Source organism: Chiloscyllium plagiosum, unplaced genomic scaffold (assembly GCF_037043375.1).
Source record: "Chiloscyllium plagiosum isolate Xiang-an unplaced genomic scaffold, Cpla_swu_hap1 HiC_scaffold_18, whole genome shotgun sequence".
In the NCBI taxonomy this organism is placed as follows: Eukaryota; Metazoa; Chordata; class Chondrichthyes; order Orectolobiformes; family Hemiscylliidae; genus Chiloscyllium; species Chiloscyllium plagiosum.
In genome coordinates, this window is record NW_028270156.1 from 27,437,594 (window position 1) to 27,459,359 (window position 21,766).

General features: G+C 42.1%; 1 protein-coding gene across 2 annotated transcripts in view; it reads left to right on the forward strand.

The window, feature by feature from the left end:
- The window catches only part of LOC122557702 (doublecortin domain-containing protein 1-like), a 554,199-nt gene that overhangs the window by 460,977 nt on the left and 71,456 nt on the right, over window positions 1-21,766 (forward strand). For both annotated transcript variants that reach the window (XR_015760126.1, XM_087996361.1), the window contains exons 23-29: window positions 5,789-5,888; window positions 6,734-6,869; window positions 8,597-8,774; window positions 10,166-10,321; window positions 12,357-12,557; window positions 14,223-14,337; window positions 15,404-15,574. Coding sequence is in view for 1 of the 2 variants with exons in the window: in XM_087996361.1 (XP_087852487.1) it covers window positions 5,789-5,888; window positions 6,734-6,869; window positions 8,597-8,774; window positions 10,166-10,321; window positions 12,357-12,557; window positions 14,223-14,337; window positions 15,404-15,574 (1,057 nt within the window). In the remaining variant the exon portion in view is untranslated. The remainder of the gene's footprint in view (window positions 1-5,788; window positions 5,889-6,733; window positions 6,870-8,596; window positions 8,775-10,165; window positions 10,322-12,356; window positions 12,558-14,222; window positions 14,338-15,403; window positions 15,575-21,766) is intronic.

The following is a 21,766-nucleotide window of genomic DNA, read 5'->3' on the forward strand; positions in this document are numbered from 1 at the left end:
ATTAATAATTTTTCGACATTTCTCGAGCTGGGCATCTTGCACTGGGTTCTAATATTTGAAATTTTCACTCCACTATTTCTGTATTGCAAATTGCTGACAATGTGAACTGATAGAGGAATAACAAAGACCATGGAATATCTTGGACCTCATTGAATGACAGGCTCCCAAAAAAAAGCCATGCCCTTTACCAATTAGATTTAAGGATCAAGAAAGAAACAGGAGAACAATGGAAATGGATTATACTTTAAATATTTTTATAATTAAAGTCACCTCTGAGAACAATCAGAGGAGTGAGACTCCATGGTTTCAATTATTTCTCCTTCTGTGCTTCCATGTGACCTGTTACGATCACAAACCATTAAATAGGGTCCTTATACTATGAAGTTGCAGCCCTAACATTCTGATAAATTTAATTCATATTTATATGAAACAATTCCAGCAGTTTCTCAACAGTCAAAGACAAATTTGAGGACAAGCCCTGTTTTGTGTGAGGCTAACACTGGAGCAACTCAAATGATCCAGCATCTCTTCCATGTAATAAACTCCTGTCTTTTTTTTAATACACACTAATAACAGAGTGCTCCATTAAACTCGCCATTGTATGTGCAGCAAATTCTGATGCATTATGTCAGATAGTTGCTACAGTTATGAGAGTCATTACTGAGAAAGGATGATGCTACCTGTCAAAGTACACTGCCATAATGAGATTTAATTTCAAACTAAGTAGCAATAGCTGTGCTTGTCTTCTGACATTGAGGTGCCCAGTGCCTCAGCTGGTGATCACCCTAATTTATCTCCACTTTGGATCATCATTCATTCAGCAGCTGAATTTATTTCAAACATTAAATGATTGCCCCGAGGTACTCGAATTACTATACCAAAGCTGTTCTGATGATTTCTGCAATAGACAAAAGCTGATTAGAATGCAAGCACCATGCTGCTATTTTATTGTAACAGAACTGACAAGGTTCTGCTTTTGTTAATTCCATTTGAACAAAGATTAGAAAGAAACAGTTCTGAGTCTAAAATAGGTACGGTTGTCATACCCTGCAGAGGTCTGTAGAGCCTTGGAATCCAATGGATATTTCAGGAGTTTGAAATTTTTTAAAAAATTTTATGTGGATCTCTGTCCATGTTTTATTGAAAAATCAGCATTCTCAGTGCAATGTCCCTGACAACAATATGTCCCTGGCAACTGTTCAGTACAAAAGGTTGTGGTCTATACTACAATCAGATGACTGCACTCATTTCTTGCAGAGAATGATGTTAAGAACTAGGTAGTTAAATTATTGGTGTGTTCAGGTAAGGGACAAACTTAGTATAAGTGAACCAGTCTATTCACCCCATCCCAACCTCATTAACCACATTCCCAAACACATCTCAATAGGTCTGGTAGCATCTGTGAAGACAAATCAGAGTTAATGTTTTGGGTCCGGTGACCCTTCCTCAAGTACAAGTGCTCCACCTACCTGGACCCTTCCCTCTGGCCTTGAGAATTGTCATCGTGAAATTGGTTGCCTCAATTTCTTAGCCCTCAGCCATTCCAACCATTCCCTATGAACTGATTGCAGTGACTGTGACTCTGTAATTATATCTGCTGACAAACATGGTGTTATTGTTGTCTGGCATACTGACCTTTATGTTCCAGAGGTTGAGGGCCAGCTCTAGGATACTTCCTCCTGGTAGTGATTTTTGATGTCCTAGACCAAGACCCCACCATGAAACATCAGGCCATTGTGTCTGCAATGGTCACTAATCTCATTTCATCTGGTGATCGCCCTCACCATTGCCTCTAAGCTCATAGCCCCCAGCCCCACACAGCCTGCTTCTACCTCCTCTCCAAAATCCACAAACAGGACTTCTCGGGCAGAACCATTGTCTCTCCCTGCTCCTGCTGCACAGAACTCATCTCTTCCTACCACCTCCATTTTCTCCCCTTGTCCAGTCCCTTCCCATTTACATTGGCGATTGCTTTGATGCTTTATGTCAGTTTCACATTTCCAATTTGCGGACTCTAGCCACTTCCTCTTTACCATGGACTTGCAGTCCCTTCACATGTCCATCTCCCATCAAGGTGACCTCAGAGTTCTCCACTTGTTCCTAGAAAAAAAAGGCCTGAACTGTACTCCTTCACCACTGCCCTCCTCTGCCTGGCTGAGCTCGTCCTCACCCTGAACACCTTCTCTTTTAACTCCTTTCATTTTCTTCAGGTCAGAGGTGGTCATGGGTACTCACATGGGCCCTACTTATGCCTGTCTCTTTGTGGAGTACTTGTAACATTCCTTGTTCCAGTCGTATTCCAGTGCTCACTCACAACTCTTTCTCCAGTAAATTGATGATGTACTCGGTGCTGCTTCCCTCTCTCCTCTGGAATTGGAAGCTTTTATCAATTTTGCTTCCAATTTCCTGCTCTTATCTTCACCTGGTCCATCTCTGACTCTTCCCTTCTAAGATATCTCTATTTCTGAGGATATGTTGGCCACCAATTTCCATTACAAACCAACCGACTCCCCCAGTTACCTTGACTATACACCTGCTTCTTGTAAAGACTCTAATCCATTCTCCTAGTTCCACTATCTCTGTCATATCTGTTCTGATGATGCCAATTTCAACAAGGGGGCCTCCAAAATGTCCACCTCCCTCAACTGAAGATTTCCCAGCACTGTTGTGGACAGGCCCCTCAGTCGGGTTTGACCTATTTCCCTTACTTCGGCCCTCATCCCCTCTTCTCTCCTACAAAAGTGATTAGGTCCCCCTCATCCACCTACTATCCCACCAGCGTCCACATCCAGAGGATCATTAGCTGCCTTTTCCAGCTTCTGCAGTGGAATGCTACAACCAGCCACAGGGCGGCACGGTGGTTCAGTGGTTAGCACTGCTGCCTCACAGCGCCAGGGATCCGGGTTCGATTCCAGCTTCAGGCGACTGTCAGTGTGGAGTTTGCGCATTCTCCCAGTGTCTGCATGAGTTTCCTCCGGGTGCTACGGTTTCCTCCCACAATTCAAAGATGTGCAGGTTAGGTGAATTGGCCATGCTAAATTACCCTTGTGTTAGGTGCATTAGTCAGGGGTAAATATAGGGCAGGGGAATGGATCTGGGTGGGTTACTGTTCGGAGGGTCGGTGGGCCTTTGTTAGGCTGAAGGGCCTGTTTCCATACTGTAGGGAATCTAATCTAAGCAAAATTCCCCTCCCCTCCCTTGTCAGCCTTCCACAAGGACTGTTCCGCTCAGGACAATGGTTCATTCCTCCTTCACTCGCAACCGTGCCCCCGGCCCAATTGCTCCATGGCATCTTCTCCTGCAACCTTAGGTGTAACACCTGCCCACTTATCTCCTCCCTCCTCAGTATTCAAGGGCCCAAATATACCTTCCAGGTGAAGCAGCGCTTTACTCAATCTAGTCTGCTGCATTCACTGTTCACAATGTGGTTTCATCTACATGGGGAAAGGAAGCGTAGACTTGGGTGACTACTTTGCAGAACATCTACATTCTGTCCGCAAATAATACCCTAAGCTTCCAGTTGCCTAGCACTTCACACACCGCCCTTTCCCAGGCCAACATCTCTGTCTCAGGCTTGCTGCAGTGCTCCAGCAAAGCTCAGCACAAGCTAAAAGAACACCACTTCATTTTCCACTTGGGAACTCTGCAGCCTGTGGGACTCAATATTGAGTTCAACAATTTTACGGCTTGAGGCACCTTGTCCCATGTCCTTACCCTAACCCCCACACACAGGCCTTGTTATCACTGGTTTGCTATTACACACAATTCATTGTTAGCCACCAATAGTGTTCATTAGTAGCCATGCATTCTCCTAGGGGGGATCGTTATCCACTCCTTTGTCTGTCCAAATGTTCTTCTCCTCTTTGGGCTCCATCTCCGCCTATCATTTACTTTTTACTCCACCCCCATCCTTTCTTCTGCATTATCACCAACTGTTTCCCAGCTACCATCAGTTCTGAAGAAGGGTCACTGGACCCGAAATGTTAACTCTGATTTCTCTTCACAAATGCCGCCCGACCTACTTTGGATCTACTTTGTGACTTGACCTACAACCGGATCTACTTTGCAACTTGATTCAATTCTAACAAAGATAAACTGGGTAAACACGACATAAGGTGAAATCCTTTGAAGCTGGTTCCTACCCTGATTACAAAGTCACATATAAGCATCCTATATGACTTTGACAAAGTTACACTTTCTTCCCTTGTCCCTTGTGACTTGTTTTCAGTTTCAATGTGGTTGACCCCAAATTCTCCCACACCTTGAAACTGGGACTGCTCTTACCTGCCTCTATTCAGACCTAATCATAATCAAAAATTATTTTCATTGGATTTTCTTCAAGCTCATGTACTTTTGACATCTGGTGACATTCAAAGACTTGTTCTTAACTCCTGAAAATAGACTTCCTGAAAAGGGCACTAATTTCCACATAGTCACCCACAATACCCTACTCTCCTACCTTACCACCTCCCTTGACTCCTTCCTTATCTTGAAATTGTCCGATTGCTTATCCTTCATCCAATGTAGAATGAACAGTAATTTCTTCCAATCAAATATTAGAAAAAGCCATTGTCTTTGTTTCCTAATTTGAGCTGAAACTTTATTGCTGGAACAGCACAGCAGGTCAGGCAGCATCTAGGGAACAGAAGATTCGACGTTTCAGGCACATGCCCTTCTTCAGGAATCCTGAAGAAGGGCATGTGCCCGAAACGTCGAATCTTCTGTTCCCTAGATGCTGCCTGACCTGCTGTGCTGTTCCAGCAATAAAGTTTCAGCTTTGATCTCCAGCGTCTGCAGACCTCACTTTCTCCTTCCTAATTTGAGGCTAAAGCACTCTATTTGCAGCCTTGATGTCATTTTGACCCCAAGATAAATTTTCAATAGTCAGGGCCATTGCTAAGACCCCTGCCTCAGCTCAACTGTTGCTGAAACCCTTATCCATGCCTTTGTTTCCTATTAGTTTGCCTATTCCAATACATTTTTGGCTAACTTCTCACATTCCACCCTTCAGAAACTGGAGGTTAGCCAACAACTGCCTTATCTTAACTTGCAAGAAGTCCTATTTACTGAGCGTTACTTAACTAATATAAATTAGCAAGCACAGGAAAGTCCAATTTTAAAATTCTCAACTTGTTTCCTTCCCTCTCCCAATGTCTTTCTGCTCCAGCTCTACGATCTTCCTGAATATCTTCTCTCCTCCAATGCTCACTTCTTAAACATTTCCAACTTTAAGTGCTGGACCATCAGTGGTCATACCCTCAGCAAGCACAGTCCTTAGATTCACACCCTCGCCATAATATCTCTCTAATTCTCTGTATCCTCCCTAACATGCTCCCTAAATCTTACTTGTTTGATCAAACTTTTGATCATCTGAGCTATTATCACTTTGTGTGGCTTGGTGTGCATATTCATTTGTACCACTCCTGTGGAGCACCTAAGAAAATTTTTCTATATTAAAAGTGCAATATAAATACAAGTTGTTTTCAGAGATTGGTTTGAATCATTAAACTGCTTTACTCCATGATAATTTAGTACATAGAGGTGCAAACAAAAATTTGTTCAATCTACAATTTATATGAAAAAGACAACTGCATTGGCAAAATCCATTACAATTCTCATCATTGAGCTCAGTGATGCCTCTGACCATGGAGATCACTAATATTGATCTTAGTACAAAATTATGTAACTTGGGGTCAGCAACATAGGAACGGGAGTAGGACAGTGCTTTTAGCCACACGATCAATGCTACATGCTGCAAATTTAGTGGTTGACTGAATTCTTTCGATAGGTGCACCTTGATGTTGGGTTTGCCTTTTGCAGCCCGCAGGCTGTTTGATGAAACAGGGAAAGAACATACTCTTCTGAAAGATCTCCAGAGGGATCAGTTGGTAAGTTTGACTTCTGTCACTGTGTCCAAAATCTGGAAGCTCCTCCTTAACAACACTGCATGTACCTCCACCATGAGCAACTAAAAAGGCCACACCATCTCCTCATTTACAATTTTCAAAAAGCAGTAAATGCTAATCTTGAAAACAATGCTCATGTCCCATAAGAGGATTTTAAAAATTCTTAATTAAACACCTTTGCTGCATAGCTTTGACTATTAATCAGTCTTGAAATTGGCCAACATCTTTTCGAGGAGAGAATCCAAATTTTGTGAAAAAATTATTTCTGATTTCTCTCCTAATCACCTATCCTGAATTTTAAGTCTCATTCTTGATTGGTGCATCAGAATCCACCTTACTGAATTCTTTCAGTGTTTTCAATACCTTTGAGGAAGGTTTTGGATATTATAGTGGGTATAGAAGAGATTTACCAGAATGGTACAAGATTAGGTTAAACAAACAGGAGTTATTCACTCTGGAGCAAAGGCATGGTACAGGTTTACATGATGATGACAGCTTTGGGAAAGTAGATGTAGAGAAGCTGTTCTTGCTAACTAATGTTACATGGACTAGGGACATGGTGGACAAGAGGTGTGGGAGAAACTTGATGAATAATATTTTTGCTCAATGAGTGGTGATGATCTGGGACCTGCTGCCTATAGGAATGGTAGTTGCGGAGACACTCAATAATCCCAAAAGGAAAGTGGTTGGGCGCTTAAAGGAAATAAACCATTAGAACCAAGCAGGAAATATGACTGACTGGATTGCTCTACAGAGGGCCAGCATGGACTCAATGGGTGACATGGCCTTCATTTGTGCCTTAATGGCTCTCTGACTCTATCTTTCAGGTTTATGTTTCCTGTGGAGAGGCATGGATAGATCCGAACTTAACCTCGTTGGAGCAGAGGAAACGTCTCCAGCTTAACAAACTGACATGTGATATTGCTTTAATCCGCAGCTACAGTGCCATGCGCAACCCCGAAGGTATTATCAGTGTTGTGGTTCTGTTCGCCGAGCTGGGAATTTGTGTAGCAGACGTTTCGTCCCCTGTCTAGGTGACATCCTCAGTGCTTGGGAGCCTCCTATGAAACGCTTCTGTGATGTTTCCTCCGGCATTTATAGTGGTTTGTCTCTGCCGCTTCCGGTTGTCAGTTCCAGCTGTCCGTTGCAGTGGTCGTATATTGGGTCCAGGTCGATGTGCTTATTGATTGAATCTGTGGATGAGTGCCATGCCTCTAGTAATTACCTGGTTGTTAACTGGACAGCTGTTTCAAAGAACCAACACAGGATGAGCAGAAGAGCCCCCAGATGTGCTATATATCTTTTGTTTTATTAATTTGTGAGATATGGGTGTTTCTGGCTGGCCAGCATTTATTTCCCATCCCTGTTATCCTTGAGAGGGTGGTAGCAAGCTGCCTTCTTGAACCGTTACAGTCCACCTACTGTGGGTTGACCCACAATGCCATTTGGGGGGGAATTCCAGGATATTGGCCCAGCGACAAAAAAGGAACAGCGACATATTTCCAAGTCAGGATGGTGAGTAGCTGGAGAGGAACTTGAAGTTGATGATGTTCCCATGTATCTGCTGCCTTTGTCCTTCTAGATGGAAGTGATTGTGGGTTTGGAAGCTGCTGTCTGAGGATCCTTGGTGAATATCTGCAGTGCATTTTGTAGATGTTACACACTGCTACTACTGAGTGTCATGGTGGAGGGATGAATGCTTGTGGATGTAACGCCAATCAAGCTTTGTCCTGGATGGTGTCAAGCTTCTTAAGTGTCGTTGGAGTTGCAGTCATCCAGACAAGTGGGGATTATTCTGTTACATTCTTGACTTGTGCCGTGTCGATGGTGGACAGGCTTTGGGAATCAGGAGGTGAGTTGCTCGCAGCATGAATTCTTAGCCGCTGACCTGCTCTTGTTGCTCCTGTGTTTATGTGGTGAGTCTAGTTAAGTTTATGGTCAATGATAATGCCTGGGATGTCGATAGTGGGGGATTTAGTGATGGTAACACTATTGAATGTCAAGGGGCGGTGGTTAGGTTGCCTCTTATTGGTGATGGTCATAGCCTGGCAGTTGTGTGGCGTGAATGTTACTTGCCGCTTATGAGTCCAAGCCTGGATATTATCCAAATCTTTGAACATGGAATACGTCAGTATCTAAGGAGTTGCTATGGTGCTGAACGTTGTGCAATTATCAGCAAACATTCCCACATCTGACCTGAAGTACAATTCTGCTGCTGTTGATGGCTCATAGTGCCTCATGGATGCCCAGTCTTGAGTTGCTAGGTCTGTTTGAAGTCTGTTGCATTTAGCACCGTGAAAGTGCCGCAAAACAAACGCTATAATTCTATAACCGTGTTCTAGTTTTGTTGTCTTTCCCATAGCACATTAAACTTAGGCTCTGTCTTCTCTCTTAGATAGATGTAAAAGATCGCATGGTACTATTGCAAAGAGGAACAGGGAAGTTATCTCCAATGTCCTGTCCAATATTTATCCCTCAACTAAAGTCATATCATCTGATCATTTTTATATTGCTTTTTGGGGGAGCTTGCTGTGTGTAAATTGGTTGTTTTACTTGCTACACTTCAAAAAGATTTTCATTGACTGTACCATAATTTGGACAAAGTCGTGAGAGGCACTTCAAAAGCAATTTTTTTATTTTAAAAAAACAGCATAACGCATCCTATTAAACATGTGTTTTTTACCTTGCAGGTTTGGTCCTTGAGGTTGTAGGTACTCTTATGTCTGGAGCTAAGTTGGCATTGGCTGAAAGTGTCGTGCCCATTAACCATGGAGAAACCACTTCTGAAGCAGATAAGCAAAATCAGCCATGCACTGCAACAACTGATGAAGATCATAATGAAAATAGAAACTTCTTAACTGATCTACTGTAAGGAATTGAAGCCATTGTGTTAAATATAGTGAAGCTGCTTTAGCCACTTGTGATTGATATAATAACTGCATTTTTCAATTGCAGTCCTATCTAAATGGACAAATGTACTGATTGGAAGCAAAGTCCAATGGCATTTATTTAAGCTTCTGCCTCTGGCGACTGACTGTGTGGAGTTTGCACATTCTCCCCATGTCTGCACAGGTTTCCTCCGGGTGCTCCGGTTTCTTCCCACAGTCCAAAAATGCGCAGGTCAGGTGAATTGGCCATGCTAAATTGCCCGTAGTGTTAGGTGAAGGGGTAAATGTAGGGGAATGGGTCTGGGTGGGTTGCACTTCGGCGGGTTGCTGTGGACTTGTTGGGCCAAAGGGCCTGTTTCCACACCGTAAGTAATCTAATGTGAATATGTATTCAACACTACTTTTTGGCAATGAAGCATTTTGTGGTATTGTGAAAGAAAACATAAAAATGCAAGAATCGTTCATATTTATTTAATTATACAGCACATTATTGTGCCCATCCTGTGTTGGCTGTTTGAAAAAGCTGCCCAATTATAGTTACTCCCATACTCTTTTGCCTTATCCCTTCAAATTTCTCCTGATCAAGTATTTATCCAACTCTTTTTTGGGAATTACTATTGAATCTGGTTCCACCATCCTTTCACCTGGTTAGTTTCAGACTTGCTACATAAAATAATTTCTCATTTCTTCCTACAGTATTTTTAGCAATTACTGTAAATCTGTGAACTCTGATTACAACTCCACCAGCCAATAGAAAAATAGGCAAAATACTGCAAATGCTGGAGATCTGGAATAAACACAGAAAATGCTGGAGAAACTTAGCAGGTCTGGCATCATCTGTGGAGAGAGAAACAGTTAATGTTTTGAGTCTGATAAGATCCTTCTGTATGTACAACTGAGGGGATTAGAAAAGGGTAGTTTTAAAACTTTTGACAGAGGTAGAGGAGGAGTGAAGGGAACAGATGCTATGTGAAAGCTAAATGGGTTGCTAATTTTGGTTATAGAGACATAGAGATATAAAATAGGTAAAAATTAAGACGTGAGAGAGAGAAAATGAATCCTCTGGCCTGAGAATGAAGAAAGGGGTTGGGGGCACTGTAAGAAAAGTGGAGGACAGATTCACATGATCAAGTTCTGAAGTTGTGGAATTTAATATTGAGTCCTAGAGGTTGTAAAGTGTCTCTGTGGAAAATGAGGTGTTGTTCCTCAAGCATGCATTGTGCTTCATTGGAACACTGCTGTAAATCCAGGACAGAAATGTTAGTGCGAGAACAACCGGGTTTATTGAAACATTTATTGGTCCTCTAAGGAAATATCTGGTGAAATAAATTAGATATTAAAAATACGGCTGTGATTATTTGTATTTTCCAGTGATGCACATACCAGAACCCATCTAACTGTCGATGCCCGTTACCCTAAGGAACATTATCCATGGGAAAGAAAATCAAAGGCGTTTGATGACGATGGAGTCTCATGGCAAGAAGATGGGAAATCTTTCACAAACATTGATTTATACAATAAATACAGGTTAATCACCATTTTTTTGATTATCTGATAGTGGAACCAGACAGCTTTTATTTTGGTAAACATTTCCTTCTCAGAATATAATCATCATCAGCAGAGCTATGGTTTATTTTCCATCTGTATTTACCGTAGAAAAATGTTGGCTGGTCTTCTTGAACCATTTCCATCCATGTTATGAAGAGAATCACTTTCATAGGGATCCAGGACATCGAACCAATGGAAAGGGACAACTCCACATTAGGATGTTATGTCAATAGATGAAATTTCTATTCCCAACTATCCTCTACTCTCCAGGTGGAGGTCATCACAGGTTTAGAAAGTGCTACTGAAGCAGTGTCGGCAAGTCTCTTCTTGATATTCTTCCATGGGACAAGGGCATTGTTGATAAAGCCAGTAATGCATAGCCATCCCTGATCACCCTTGAATAGAATGCATTGCTCAATGTTTCAAAGGATGAGTAAAGTGTTAACTACACTGATGTGGATCTGGAGTCACATTGTAGGTCAGACCAGCTAAGGATTTCCTTCCTTAAAAGAACATTAGTAAATCATCTGGGCTTTCCGAATGATAGACCTTAATTTCATAGTCACCATTACTGAGTCTAGCCTTTACATTCCAGATGTACTAATTGAATTCTAATTCCACCAGCTGCAATGGTGAAATTGGTTTCATAGCCCCTGGGCCTCTGGGATTGTTACTTACTCTGGATATAGGTTTGCTCGCTGAGCTGGAAGGTTCATTTTCAGACATTTCGTCACCATACTAGGTAACATCTTCAGTGTGCCTCTAGACGAATTGTCAGGATTAATGACTTGCTAGCTATTCTATTCAATTAATGGAGTGATGGGCTTGTGGACAGGAATAGAGATTCTTCCCACATATTTCACCTGAAAGTCATTATTTTAATGACAAGCATTAATCTAACTTAAAAAGGAGCCGAGCAGTTACTACGCTGGTTTTGTCTGGTTCAATTCCAGTCACACGTGCACTCGGAATTTTATTTGGATAACCTGTGCTTAAATTCTGTTAACTCCGATAAGTAGTGGCTCAGTGGTTAGCACCGCTGCCTCACAGCAATGGGGACCTGGTTCAAATCCAGCTTTGGGTAGCTGTCTGTGTGGAGTTTGCACATTCTCCCCATGTCTGTGTGGGTTTCCCCTGAGTGCTGCAGTTTCTTCCCACAATCCACGATGTGCAGGTTAGGCAGATTGGCCATGCCAAAGACAAGTTGCCCACAGTGTTCAGGGATGTGTAGGTTGGGTGCATCAGTAAGCGGTAAATGTGGAGTAGTAGAGGAATGGATCTGAGTGGTTACTCTTCAGAGGGTTGGTGTGGCCTTGTACTGCTGAATGGCCTGTTTCCACACTTTAGGGCTTCTATATGATTCTAGTGCCACTGCTTCACATGAACAGAAATGTACATTGCTCAGTAGATTAGTTTGGACATTTGCAAATATGATTGCATTAGTTTTGTCTCCTTTAAAAATTAAATACTTTTATTACTCTGAATCACAATTTTAAAAGTTTATACTTTTGTTACATTCAATAAGTTGCCCACAGGGCTGAAAATGTACCATGTACATTAGAGTGTATTTGTCAGGATTTGTTGACTGGTAACTTCTAGTGATGGTTGCACTGAAGTTTGTGAGGCTAGTCTTTTGTGTCTGCATTATATCTGTAACCTGACTTCCCTTCCAGTTCCACTATGCAGCAAATGCACGATCTACCTTAGGAACTGCTGCTTGCAGTCCCTTGTCCACCCATCCTCAGCACCCAGAAACCTCTCCTGTAATGAGTTCATATTATGTAATAGTATGTTCATACCACCATATACTTGACACTCCCTTCACTCATTTCTGTCTCACTTCCATCTTTTACCAGAGAAACGCTGTTAGGAGTTTATCACAGCCAGATCCTTGCCCCACATGCTGTCCTGTGTTGATGGCCTTGTGTGAGAGAGTTGCAATCTTCTGTCCCCAAGATTTTCAGATGTTTTCTTTATATAATTGACACAACTCACAGCTCATGTTTGCCCACAGGTCCCATCCCAAACCTCTCAAACCGCAGCGGATACATCAGCAGCAGTTCCAGTTCCAAGACGGACACATCATAATCTGCAGCTGTCCTTGGCTTGTGGTGGGAGTTTTGGAGATGAATGCCCAACCAGGCGCTGAAGTAACACTGATGGAGAAGAAAGCTGATGATATCTTTCAACGCTGGATATGGAGAGAGGACAACAGGTAAAGCAATATCCTTTCTCGAAAGGGTTGATTGCAGTTGAGTGCTGTGGTTATTACTGAGTTTGTCTTTGGTAGGAGATGGCAATAATAAAGTGAGCATTTGTAGCGTATGATTTGTTGTCGTTGAGAGAGTGGTGTGGGCACTCATTTTGAACTTCTGTCCTCCATGTGGTGAAGGTGTGTCTCCAGTGCTGTTATGGCAGCAGTCAAGTGTTTTAGCCAATTAATGTTAAAAGAAGTACTGATGTATGACAAAACAATGTTGATGTGTGACCTGAACTGAATATAATGCCCAGAAATAACTCTTTATGAAACAATCTTTTTCTTTTCCCAAACCAACTTCCTAGTACATTTACCTCAGTCCAGAAGCATCTCATCTAAACTCTGATTTCTGTGTTGGGTGATATATTTTGTTAAAAGATTAGATAAATATAGATGAAGAAAAGTCATTGAAAAGGTTACTTTTCAACCTCTATATTTTTTGTTATCTTATCCTGTGTTTGGGGCTGTGCCGTTGCAACATTTAAATTATCCAGCTCCAAATCCATTGACTGATCCCAGTAAACAGCTGGGAACCCAACTTTCCATCCTGTCTTCAATGTATCTTAGATATTATTAATGATGCACTTTCCTGAGCTCCTGTTCTCCTCTCCCACCAGATTTGCTCTCTTCACCCATTCCACAAAAAATACAACCCTTGAGCCCTCCATCCCTACATCAAGGTATGACAGTGCAAAAGGGACAGCTTGTATTTCTAGCCATATACAACCAAAAGGTCCACTAGATTGTTTCTTGGCATGTGAAATTGATCTTTGCTTAGAGATTGAATAGAATGGATTTAAAAGCTTCAAAATAGATGAGAAGTGGTTTTATTGAAAGTTATAAAATTTTTAAAGTGCTTGACAGGCTAAATATTGAGAGACTGTTCCCCCAGGTTGAGAGTGCGTTGCTGGAAAAGCACAGTAGGTCAGGCAGCATCCGAGGAGCAGGCCTGAAGCATTGATTTTCCTGCTTCTTGGCGTGGATTTCCTCCGGGTGCTCCAGTTTCCTCCCACAGTCCAAAAATGTGCAGGTTAGGTGAATTGGCCATGCTAAATTGCCCGTAGTGTTAGGTGAAGGGGTAAATGAAGGGGAATGGGTCTGGGTGGGTTGTTCTTTGGAGGGTCGGTCTGGACTGGTTGGGCCGAAGAGCCTGTTTCCACATTGTAAATAATCTAATTTAATCTAATCTGATCTCCAGAAAACCTCACTGTCTCCTGTTCCCCCAGGTTGTTGAGTCCTGAGCAAAGGGTCATCATCTTAAATATCTGACTCCATATCCTGATACTAAGAAAATAAATTTCTTCACTGAGAAGCCAATGTGTTGATATTCTGCAGCTGCTAAGTCATTGAGCATATTCAAGACTGGTTCAATAGATTTTTGAACACCAGGGAATGAAAAGATAGGACAGAAAAGTAGAATTGCTGTAAAATCTGAACCGCAATTTTACTGAGTGGCAAAATTGCCTGTGACCTTGTCCTGCTCCTATTTCTTATGTTGTAATATTTAGTCTCAATCGGAAGGGGAAAAAGATCCACCTTGTTAATTCAAAACTGAGCCTGTGTGAAGTCATTTGCTTCTCGAATACTAATACAACTCAAACTTTGTGCATTGACTATCAACAGAACTTTCCATTTAATGGGTAATCCTGATCTGGTGCTTGCAGTCTCAATGACCCAAAAGAACTCAGGTTATGGCAAGAGTGTGATGGAAGTTCAGGGATGTTCAATTATCCTTCAGGTCAGCAAAAAATTCCATTGTTCCATTCAAAGTTGAACTTCATTTGAACTGTGTATTATAATGAAATATTAACATACATGGTCTAGTGGAAACTATATGACTGCCATAAAAGCATACAAAGACATGTCAAATCAAAGGAAAAATAATCACAGGCTTAAAGTATTCAATGCAGTAACAGCAATGTTACATTTACTATGGCCATCACCTTAAGAATACATTTATGCTTCAGCTTCCCACTTTGAGAAGAAGTTTGGATTCAATGTGACTGTGATGTGGACGAGTGGCCTCACACTGGCTTAATTTAGGCATTATAAAGTCCACTGCCCAAATGGGTTTAAAAGGTGGCTGAGTCCATCATAGGAGTCTTCTCTTGGAGTTGACACTATTGAGTTTGAGTAAGGAGGCTGTGCATTCAAGTCTTACTCCGGAGTTTTGAGTGAAAGACCCAGTCTGACACTTTATTGCAACACCGAGGATGAATAGGAAAAATCCTCATGACGCGCTTTAGAGAAAAGCAGGACTTTATTCTGGCATTTCCACATTTAATCCCCAACACACAATAAGCAGCTAAATCTAGCCATTTACTTCGTGGCTCTACATGGGACTTTGAGGTACACATTGAGTGTCAGCTGTGGCTCAGCAAATAGCATACTTGCTACTGAGTCAGAAGGGTGTAGGTTTACATCCTACAACTAGAAATATGAGCATGTCATCTAAGGTATTGCCTCAATGAAGCACTGATGACATTTAAAACTTTAGAGCTTCTGTTTTCCGGATAAGATGTGAAAGCAAGGCTTAATGTTCCCTCTTTGAGAAACATGCAAAATCCCATATGGCACTATTTAAAAGAGGAGGAGGGGCATTCTGGCTAATGTTGCTACCTAGATTATTTGCAGGAAGCACATAACTGGAACTTAAAAATGATTTCATGATTCAGTGGTAAGAGGCAGCCCCATTAGAAAGCTAAGAATCTTTACTTTTTCTACCCTTGAATGACATCTATAAAGATCTCCCTTTATCTGAATTTACATTTCTTCAAAGTAATATTTTTAATATCTCACTACAGAAGTATAAAGGATACAATTATGGAGCCGCTAATCAGAAATGGTTCTGGATGCCAGAGATAAAGGTTCTGAATGCATTTTATACTTCAGTATTGGACAAAGAAATCACAGCAGCCAACCAGGCCTCTGTGTGCACCTTCTGCATCTGTAAAACAGAGGAATTAGACCAACCTGTAAGTGAATCAGAAGCCCCATTTATAGTTAACTATTTTATAAATCAGATTGAATATTTTAACTCATTTATATTTGCAGATACAGTTACTTCAGCCAATTGATAATAAAGTTTGAACAAATGTCAAACCAGGCTTTGAGGAATTTTGCTTACTTGGAATACATATTTTGTTTTATTTTGTAATATTATTGAATTAAAGCAATAATTACGCCAAAACTAAACTGTCATTCTTGGTTCTGGATAGTGCGAGTCTCTTTAAACCAAAAAGTAGCAAATGTATATCCATATTGAAACATTGTCCCATCTGATTCTGTATGACACACAAGCATTCTGCAGTTGCCAACAGCAATGACCATTGAAGGATACCTGATGTGGGTTCGTTGACTAGAAATGAGTGAAAGATCTAACCCATCAAATGCCTTTCTTGCTATGAGTGATTAGAGCATCTGCAAAGTCCTCGCTACCATCTAGGGATGTGCCTAAATTAGGAGAGTTGGCCCAATGATCGGACAAGCAGCAGTCTGTTACATATGAATCCATCAATTAGGCACCACCATCACTATCCCTGGTTCTGTCCTGTCCCACCAGCAGAACAGACAGGCCCACAGAGATGGTGGAAGAGTGTTTACATAGTCTGGCGGATTCCTTAGCATTGCCTCCTCATCCCATGAGGCCTCATTCATCAGATCATACATGGGAAGGAAACCTCCTGCTGATTACCAGCTCTGTCTCAGCTGATGAATCAGTATTTACTCATGTTGAATATCAGTTAGAAGCAGCACTGAGGATGGCAAGTGCATAGAATGTACTCTGGGTAGGGGACTTTAATGTCCATCAGCAGGATGGGAGATAAGGAAATAGCAGGAGAACTTAACAAGTACTTTGCATCAGTCTTCACAGTGGAAGACATGAGTAATATCCCAAAAATTAAAGGGTGTCACGGGGCTGAGTTGAGTATGGTTGCCATTACGAAAGAGATAGTGCTAGAAAAGTTAAAAAGTCTTAAAATTGATAAATCTCCTGGCCCCGATGGGATACACCCTAGAGTTCTGAGAGAGGTGGCTGAGGAAATAGCAGAGGCATTGGTTGAGATCTTTCAAGAGTCACTGGAGTCAGGAAAGGTCCCGGATGATTGGAAGATGGCTGTTGTAACCCCCTTGTTCAAGAAAGGATCAAGGCAAAAGATGGAAAATTATAGGCCAATCACCTTAACCTCGGTTGTTGGTAAAATTCTAGAATCCATCATTAAGGATGAGGTTTCTAAATTCTTGGAAGAGCAGGGTCGGATTAGAACAAGTCAACATGGATTTAGTAAAGGAAGGTCATGCCTGACAAACCTGTTGGAATTTTTTGAAGAGGTAACAAGTAGGTTAGACCAGGGAAACCCAGTGGATGTGGTCTATCTAGACTTTCAAAAGGCCTTTGATAAGGTGCCACACGGGAGGCTGCTGAGCAAGGTGAGGGCCCATGGTGTTCGAGGTGAGCTGCTGGGATGGATTGAGGATTGGCTGTCTAACAGAAGGCAGAGAGTTGGGATAAAAGGTTCTTTTTCAGAATGGCAGCCGGTGACGAGCGGTGTCCCGCAGGGTTCGGTGCTGGGGCCACAGCTGTTCGCATTATATATTAATGATTTGGATGAGGGAACCGGGGGCATTCTAGCGAAGTTTGCCGATGATACGAAGTTAGGTGGACAGGCAGGTAGTACTGAGGAAGTGGGGAGGCTACAGAAGGATCTCAACAGGTTGGGAGAGTGGTCCAGGAAATGGCTGATGGAATTTAACGTGAGCAAGTGCGAGGTCTTGCACTTTGGCAAAAAGAATAAAAGCATAGACTACTTTCTAAATGGTGAGAAAATTAATAAAGCCAAAGCACAAAGGGATCTGGGAGTGCTAGTCGAGGATTCTCTAAAGGTAAACATGCAGGTTGAGTCCGTGATTAAGAAAGCGAATGCAATGTTGTCTCTTATCTCAAGAGGGTTGGAATATAAAAGCAGAGATGTACTACTAAGACTTTATAAAGCTCTGGTTAGGTCCCATTTGGAGTACTGTGTCCAGTTTTGGTCCCCACACCTCAGGAAGGACATACTGGCACTGGAACGTGTCCAGCGGAGATTCACACGGATGATCCCTGGAATGACAGGTCTAACATATGAGGAACGGCTGAGGATACTGGGATTGTATTCGTTGGATTTTAGAAGATTAAGGGGAGACTTAATAGAGGCGTACAAAATAATACATGGCTTGGAAAAGGTGGATGCTAGGAAATTGTTTCAGTTAAACGAGGAGACTAGGACCCGTGGACACAGCCTTAGAATTAGAGGGGGTCATTTCAGAACAGAAATGCGGAGACATTTCTTCAGCCAGAGAGTGGTGGGCCTGTGGAATTCATTGCCACGGAGTGCAGTGGAAGCCGGGACGCTAAATGTCTTCAAGGCCGAGATTGATAGATTCTTGTTGTCTAGAGGAATTGAGGGCTACGGGGAGAACGCTGGTAAGTGGAGCTGAAATGCGCATCAGCCATGATTGAATGGCGGAGTGGACTCGATGGGCCGAATGGCCTTACTTCCACTCCTATGTCTTATGGTCTTATGGTCTAAGGAGTAGTTCAGTATCACCACTACTGAACAAACTGGCCGAGTCCTAAACAATATAGTTGTTAGAATGGACATATGGCAGGTGGTCAGGGAAACCACTAGCGGGAGGAAAAAAAACAGTTGGCACTGTCTTCGCCAATCTACTTGTTGCTGATGTGCTTGATGCTGATGTGCCTGTCCATGACAGTTTTGATATGAGTGACCACCACAATGTCCTTGAAAAGACAAAGTGCCATCTTCACATTGACGATAGCTTTCCACTATATTGTGTGGGGTTATCACCATGCTAAGGCAGGAAGGTGGAGTTGAGAATTATCAGACCAACATTGATTTTATTGAATGTCAGAGCAGACACGATGGGCTAAATGGTCAACTGCTTCTGTTCTTCTGTCTTATGGCCTTGGGGAGCAGTATGCAATGGACAGAGCCAGGCAATCTCATAACCAATGGCTCAGAGCTGCAGTCCTGTCACATCCAACCAAGAATGGTGGTCAACAATTAAATGACTAACAGGAGGAGGAGGATCCTCAAATATCCCCATTCTCAATCGTGGGGTCAATGTGTCCAATACATCAATGCAAAAGACATGGCTGGAGCATTTCCAATCTTCTTGATGAATCAAGTGGATGAATCATTACCCACTTCCTCCCAAGGTCAATAGCAAGGATGGTCACCTTCTGCCAACTTGATTCACTCCACATAGTAGCAATAAAAGTTGAAGACGCTAATTATTGCCAAGACTGAATCCTAGTAATAATTCAACAATAGTGCTGAAGACCTGAGCCCCAAAAGTAGCTGTGCCTTTCACTAAGTTATCCTAATACAGCTACAACACTGGCAACTACTTAGTGCTGTGGAAAATCATTTAGGTACATCCAATTTACAAAATGCAAAATAATTCCAAATCAGGCGGTTACCATGCATTAGCCTACTCTTGATCATCAGCAAAGTGAGGGAAAGAGTCATCACTGGTGCTATCAAGTGACACTTAACAGCAACCTGCTCACAGATGCTCACTTTGGGATGGGCCAAGGTCATTTAGCTCCGGACCTCATTACAGCCTTGGTTCAAACATGACAAAAGACCTAAACTCTAAAGGTGAAGGCAGAGTACCATTAACATCATGGTTAAATTTCAGAATATGGTATCAAAAAGCCTGAGGAAACCTGGATTCAATGGGAATTGGTGGCAGGGGTGGGTTGCAGGTGGGGAAAGCTTTCACTTTGGTAAAAGCAAGGACTACAGATGCTGGAAACCAGAGTCTAGATTAGAGTGGTGCTGGAAAAGCACAGCAGGTCAGGCAGCATCCGAAGAGCAGGAAAATCGACGTTTCGGGCAAAAGCCCTTCATCAGGAATATTCCTGATCTATTCCTTCATCATCTCCATTCCTTCATCATCTATTCCTGATGAAGGGCTTTTGCCCAAAACGTCGATGTCCTGCACCTTGGATGCTGCCTGACCTGCTGTGCTTTTCCAGCACCACTCTAATCTAGACAAAGCTTTCACTTTGTTAGACATATACCAAACACAAAGGAAGATAATGATGATTGTTTGCAGTCATTCTTCTCAGTCCCAAGACATCAGGAGTCTCTCAGAATTGGGTCTTAGATCCAACAATCTTCAGCTGGCTGAATGACTTTCCAACTATCAAAAGTATTAGAAGTGGGAATTTTCAGTAATGTTCAGCACCATGTGTGACAATTCCAATACTGAAGCAGTCCATGTCTATATGCAGTATGGATATGTCTAATGTTGATAAATGTCTCATAATATCCATGCTAGACGAGTGACAGACAATGGCTATCTCTGACAAGTGAGAATTTATTATCTTTTGCTATTTAAAGCCATTAATATTGCTGGATCTCCCACTAACATCATCCTGGAGCTTACAACCAAATTAGAAGCAAAGTACTTAAGATTCTGGAAATTTGAAGTACAAAAATAAGAAAACGCTGAAGGAACTCAGGTTTAGCAACAGCTATGGAGAGAGACACAGAGTTAACATGTTGAGTCTAGCATTAAACTTCTTCAGAACAGAGTTTCAAAAAAAATAATATTGGACATGAAGCATTAAATGTTTCTCCCTCCACAGATGCTGCTATGTTCTTAGCTTTTGCTGTTCTTATTGCTGTGGGTTATGATTGACCACAAACTGAATTAAACCAGCATCTAAACATGTCTACAGGAACAGGCAGGAGACTATAAACTATAAACCAGCATCTAAACACTGTTTACAGGAACAGGCGGGAGAATATACACTATAAACCAGCATCTAAACACTGTCTACAGAAACAGGCAGGAGACTATAAACTATAAACCAGCATCTAAACACTGTCTGCAAGAACAGGCAGGAGACTATAAACTATAAACCAGCATCTAAACATTGTCCGCAGGAACTGGCAGGAGAATATACACTATAAACCAGCATCTAAACACTGCCTACAGGGACAGATGGGGGAATATACACTATAAACCAGCATCTAAACACTGTCTACAGGAACAGACGGGAGAATATAAACTATAAACCAGCATCTAAACACTGTCTACAGGAACAGGCGGGAGAATATACACTATAAACCAGCATCTAAACACTGTCTACAGAAACAGGCAGGAGACTACAAACTATAAACCAACATCTAAACACTGTCTACAAGAACAGACAGGAGAATATACACAAAAACCAGCATCTAAACACTCTCTACAGGAACAGGCGGGAGAATATACACTATAAACCAGCATCTAAACACTCTGTACAGGAACAGGTGGGAGAATATACACTATAAACCAGCATCTAAACACTCTCTAAAAGAACAGGGGGGAGACTATAAACTATAAACCAGCATCTTAACCAGCATCTAAACACTGTCTACAGGAACAGGAGGGAGACAATAAACCTTTAGTGAGTAAGTCACCTTCTGGTTCCCAAATGCCTGGCCACCATCTCCATGGAACAAGTCAGGAGCATGATAGAATACTCTCCACTTGCCCGGATGAGTGCTGTTCAAACAATACTCAGGAAACTCAACATTATCTAGAACAAAGCAACTCATTTTATTGATAACTGACCCAGTGCCTTCAGCATTCGCTTCCTCTATCACCAAGACACTGTGGTAACAGTGTGTACCACCTACAAGATGCACTAGACTAACTCATCAAATGTCCTATAACAACACCTCCAATACCTTTGACACTTAGGAGGACAAGGACAGCAGATACATGGGAACATGGCATGGTGGCTCAGTGGTTTGCACTGCTGCCTCACAGCACCAGGGTCCCAGGTTCGATTCCAGCTTCAGACAACTGTCTGTGTTGCGTTTGCACATTCTCCCTGTGTCTGTGTGGGTTTCCTCCCACAGTCCAAAGATGTGCAGATCAGGTGGACTGGCCATGCTAAATTGCCCATAGTGTTAGGTGCATTACACAGAGGGAAATGGGTCTGGGTAGGTTACTCTTCGGAGGGTCAGTGTGGACTGGTTGGGCTGAAGGGCCTGTTTCCACACTGTGGGGAATCTCATCTAATCAAAAAACCTCTACCTACAGGATCGCCTCTGAGTCAAAACCATCCTGACTTGGAACTATATTAGTGCTCCTTCACTGTT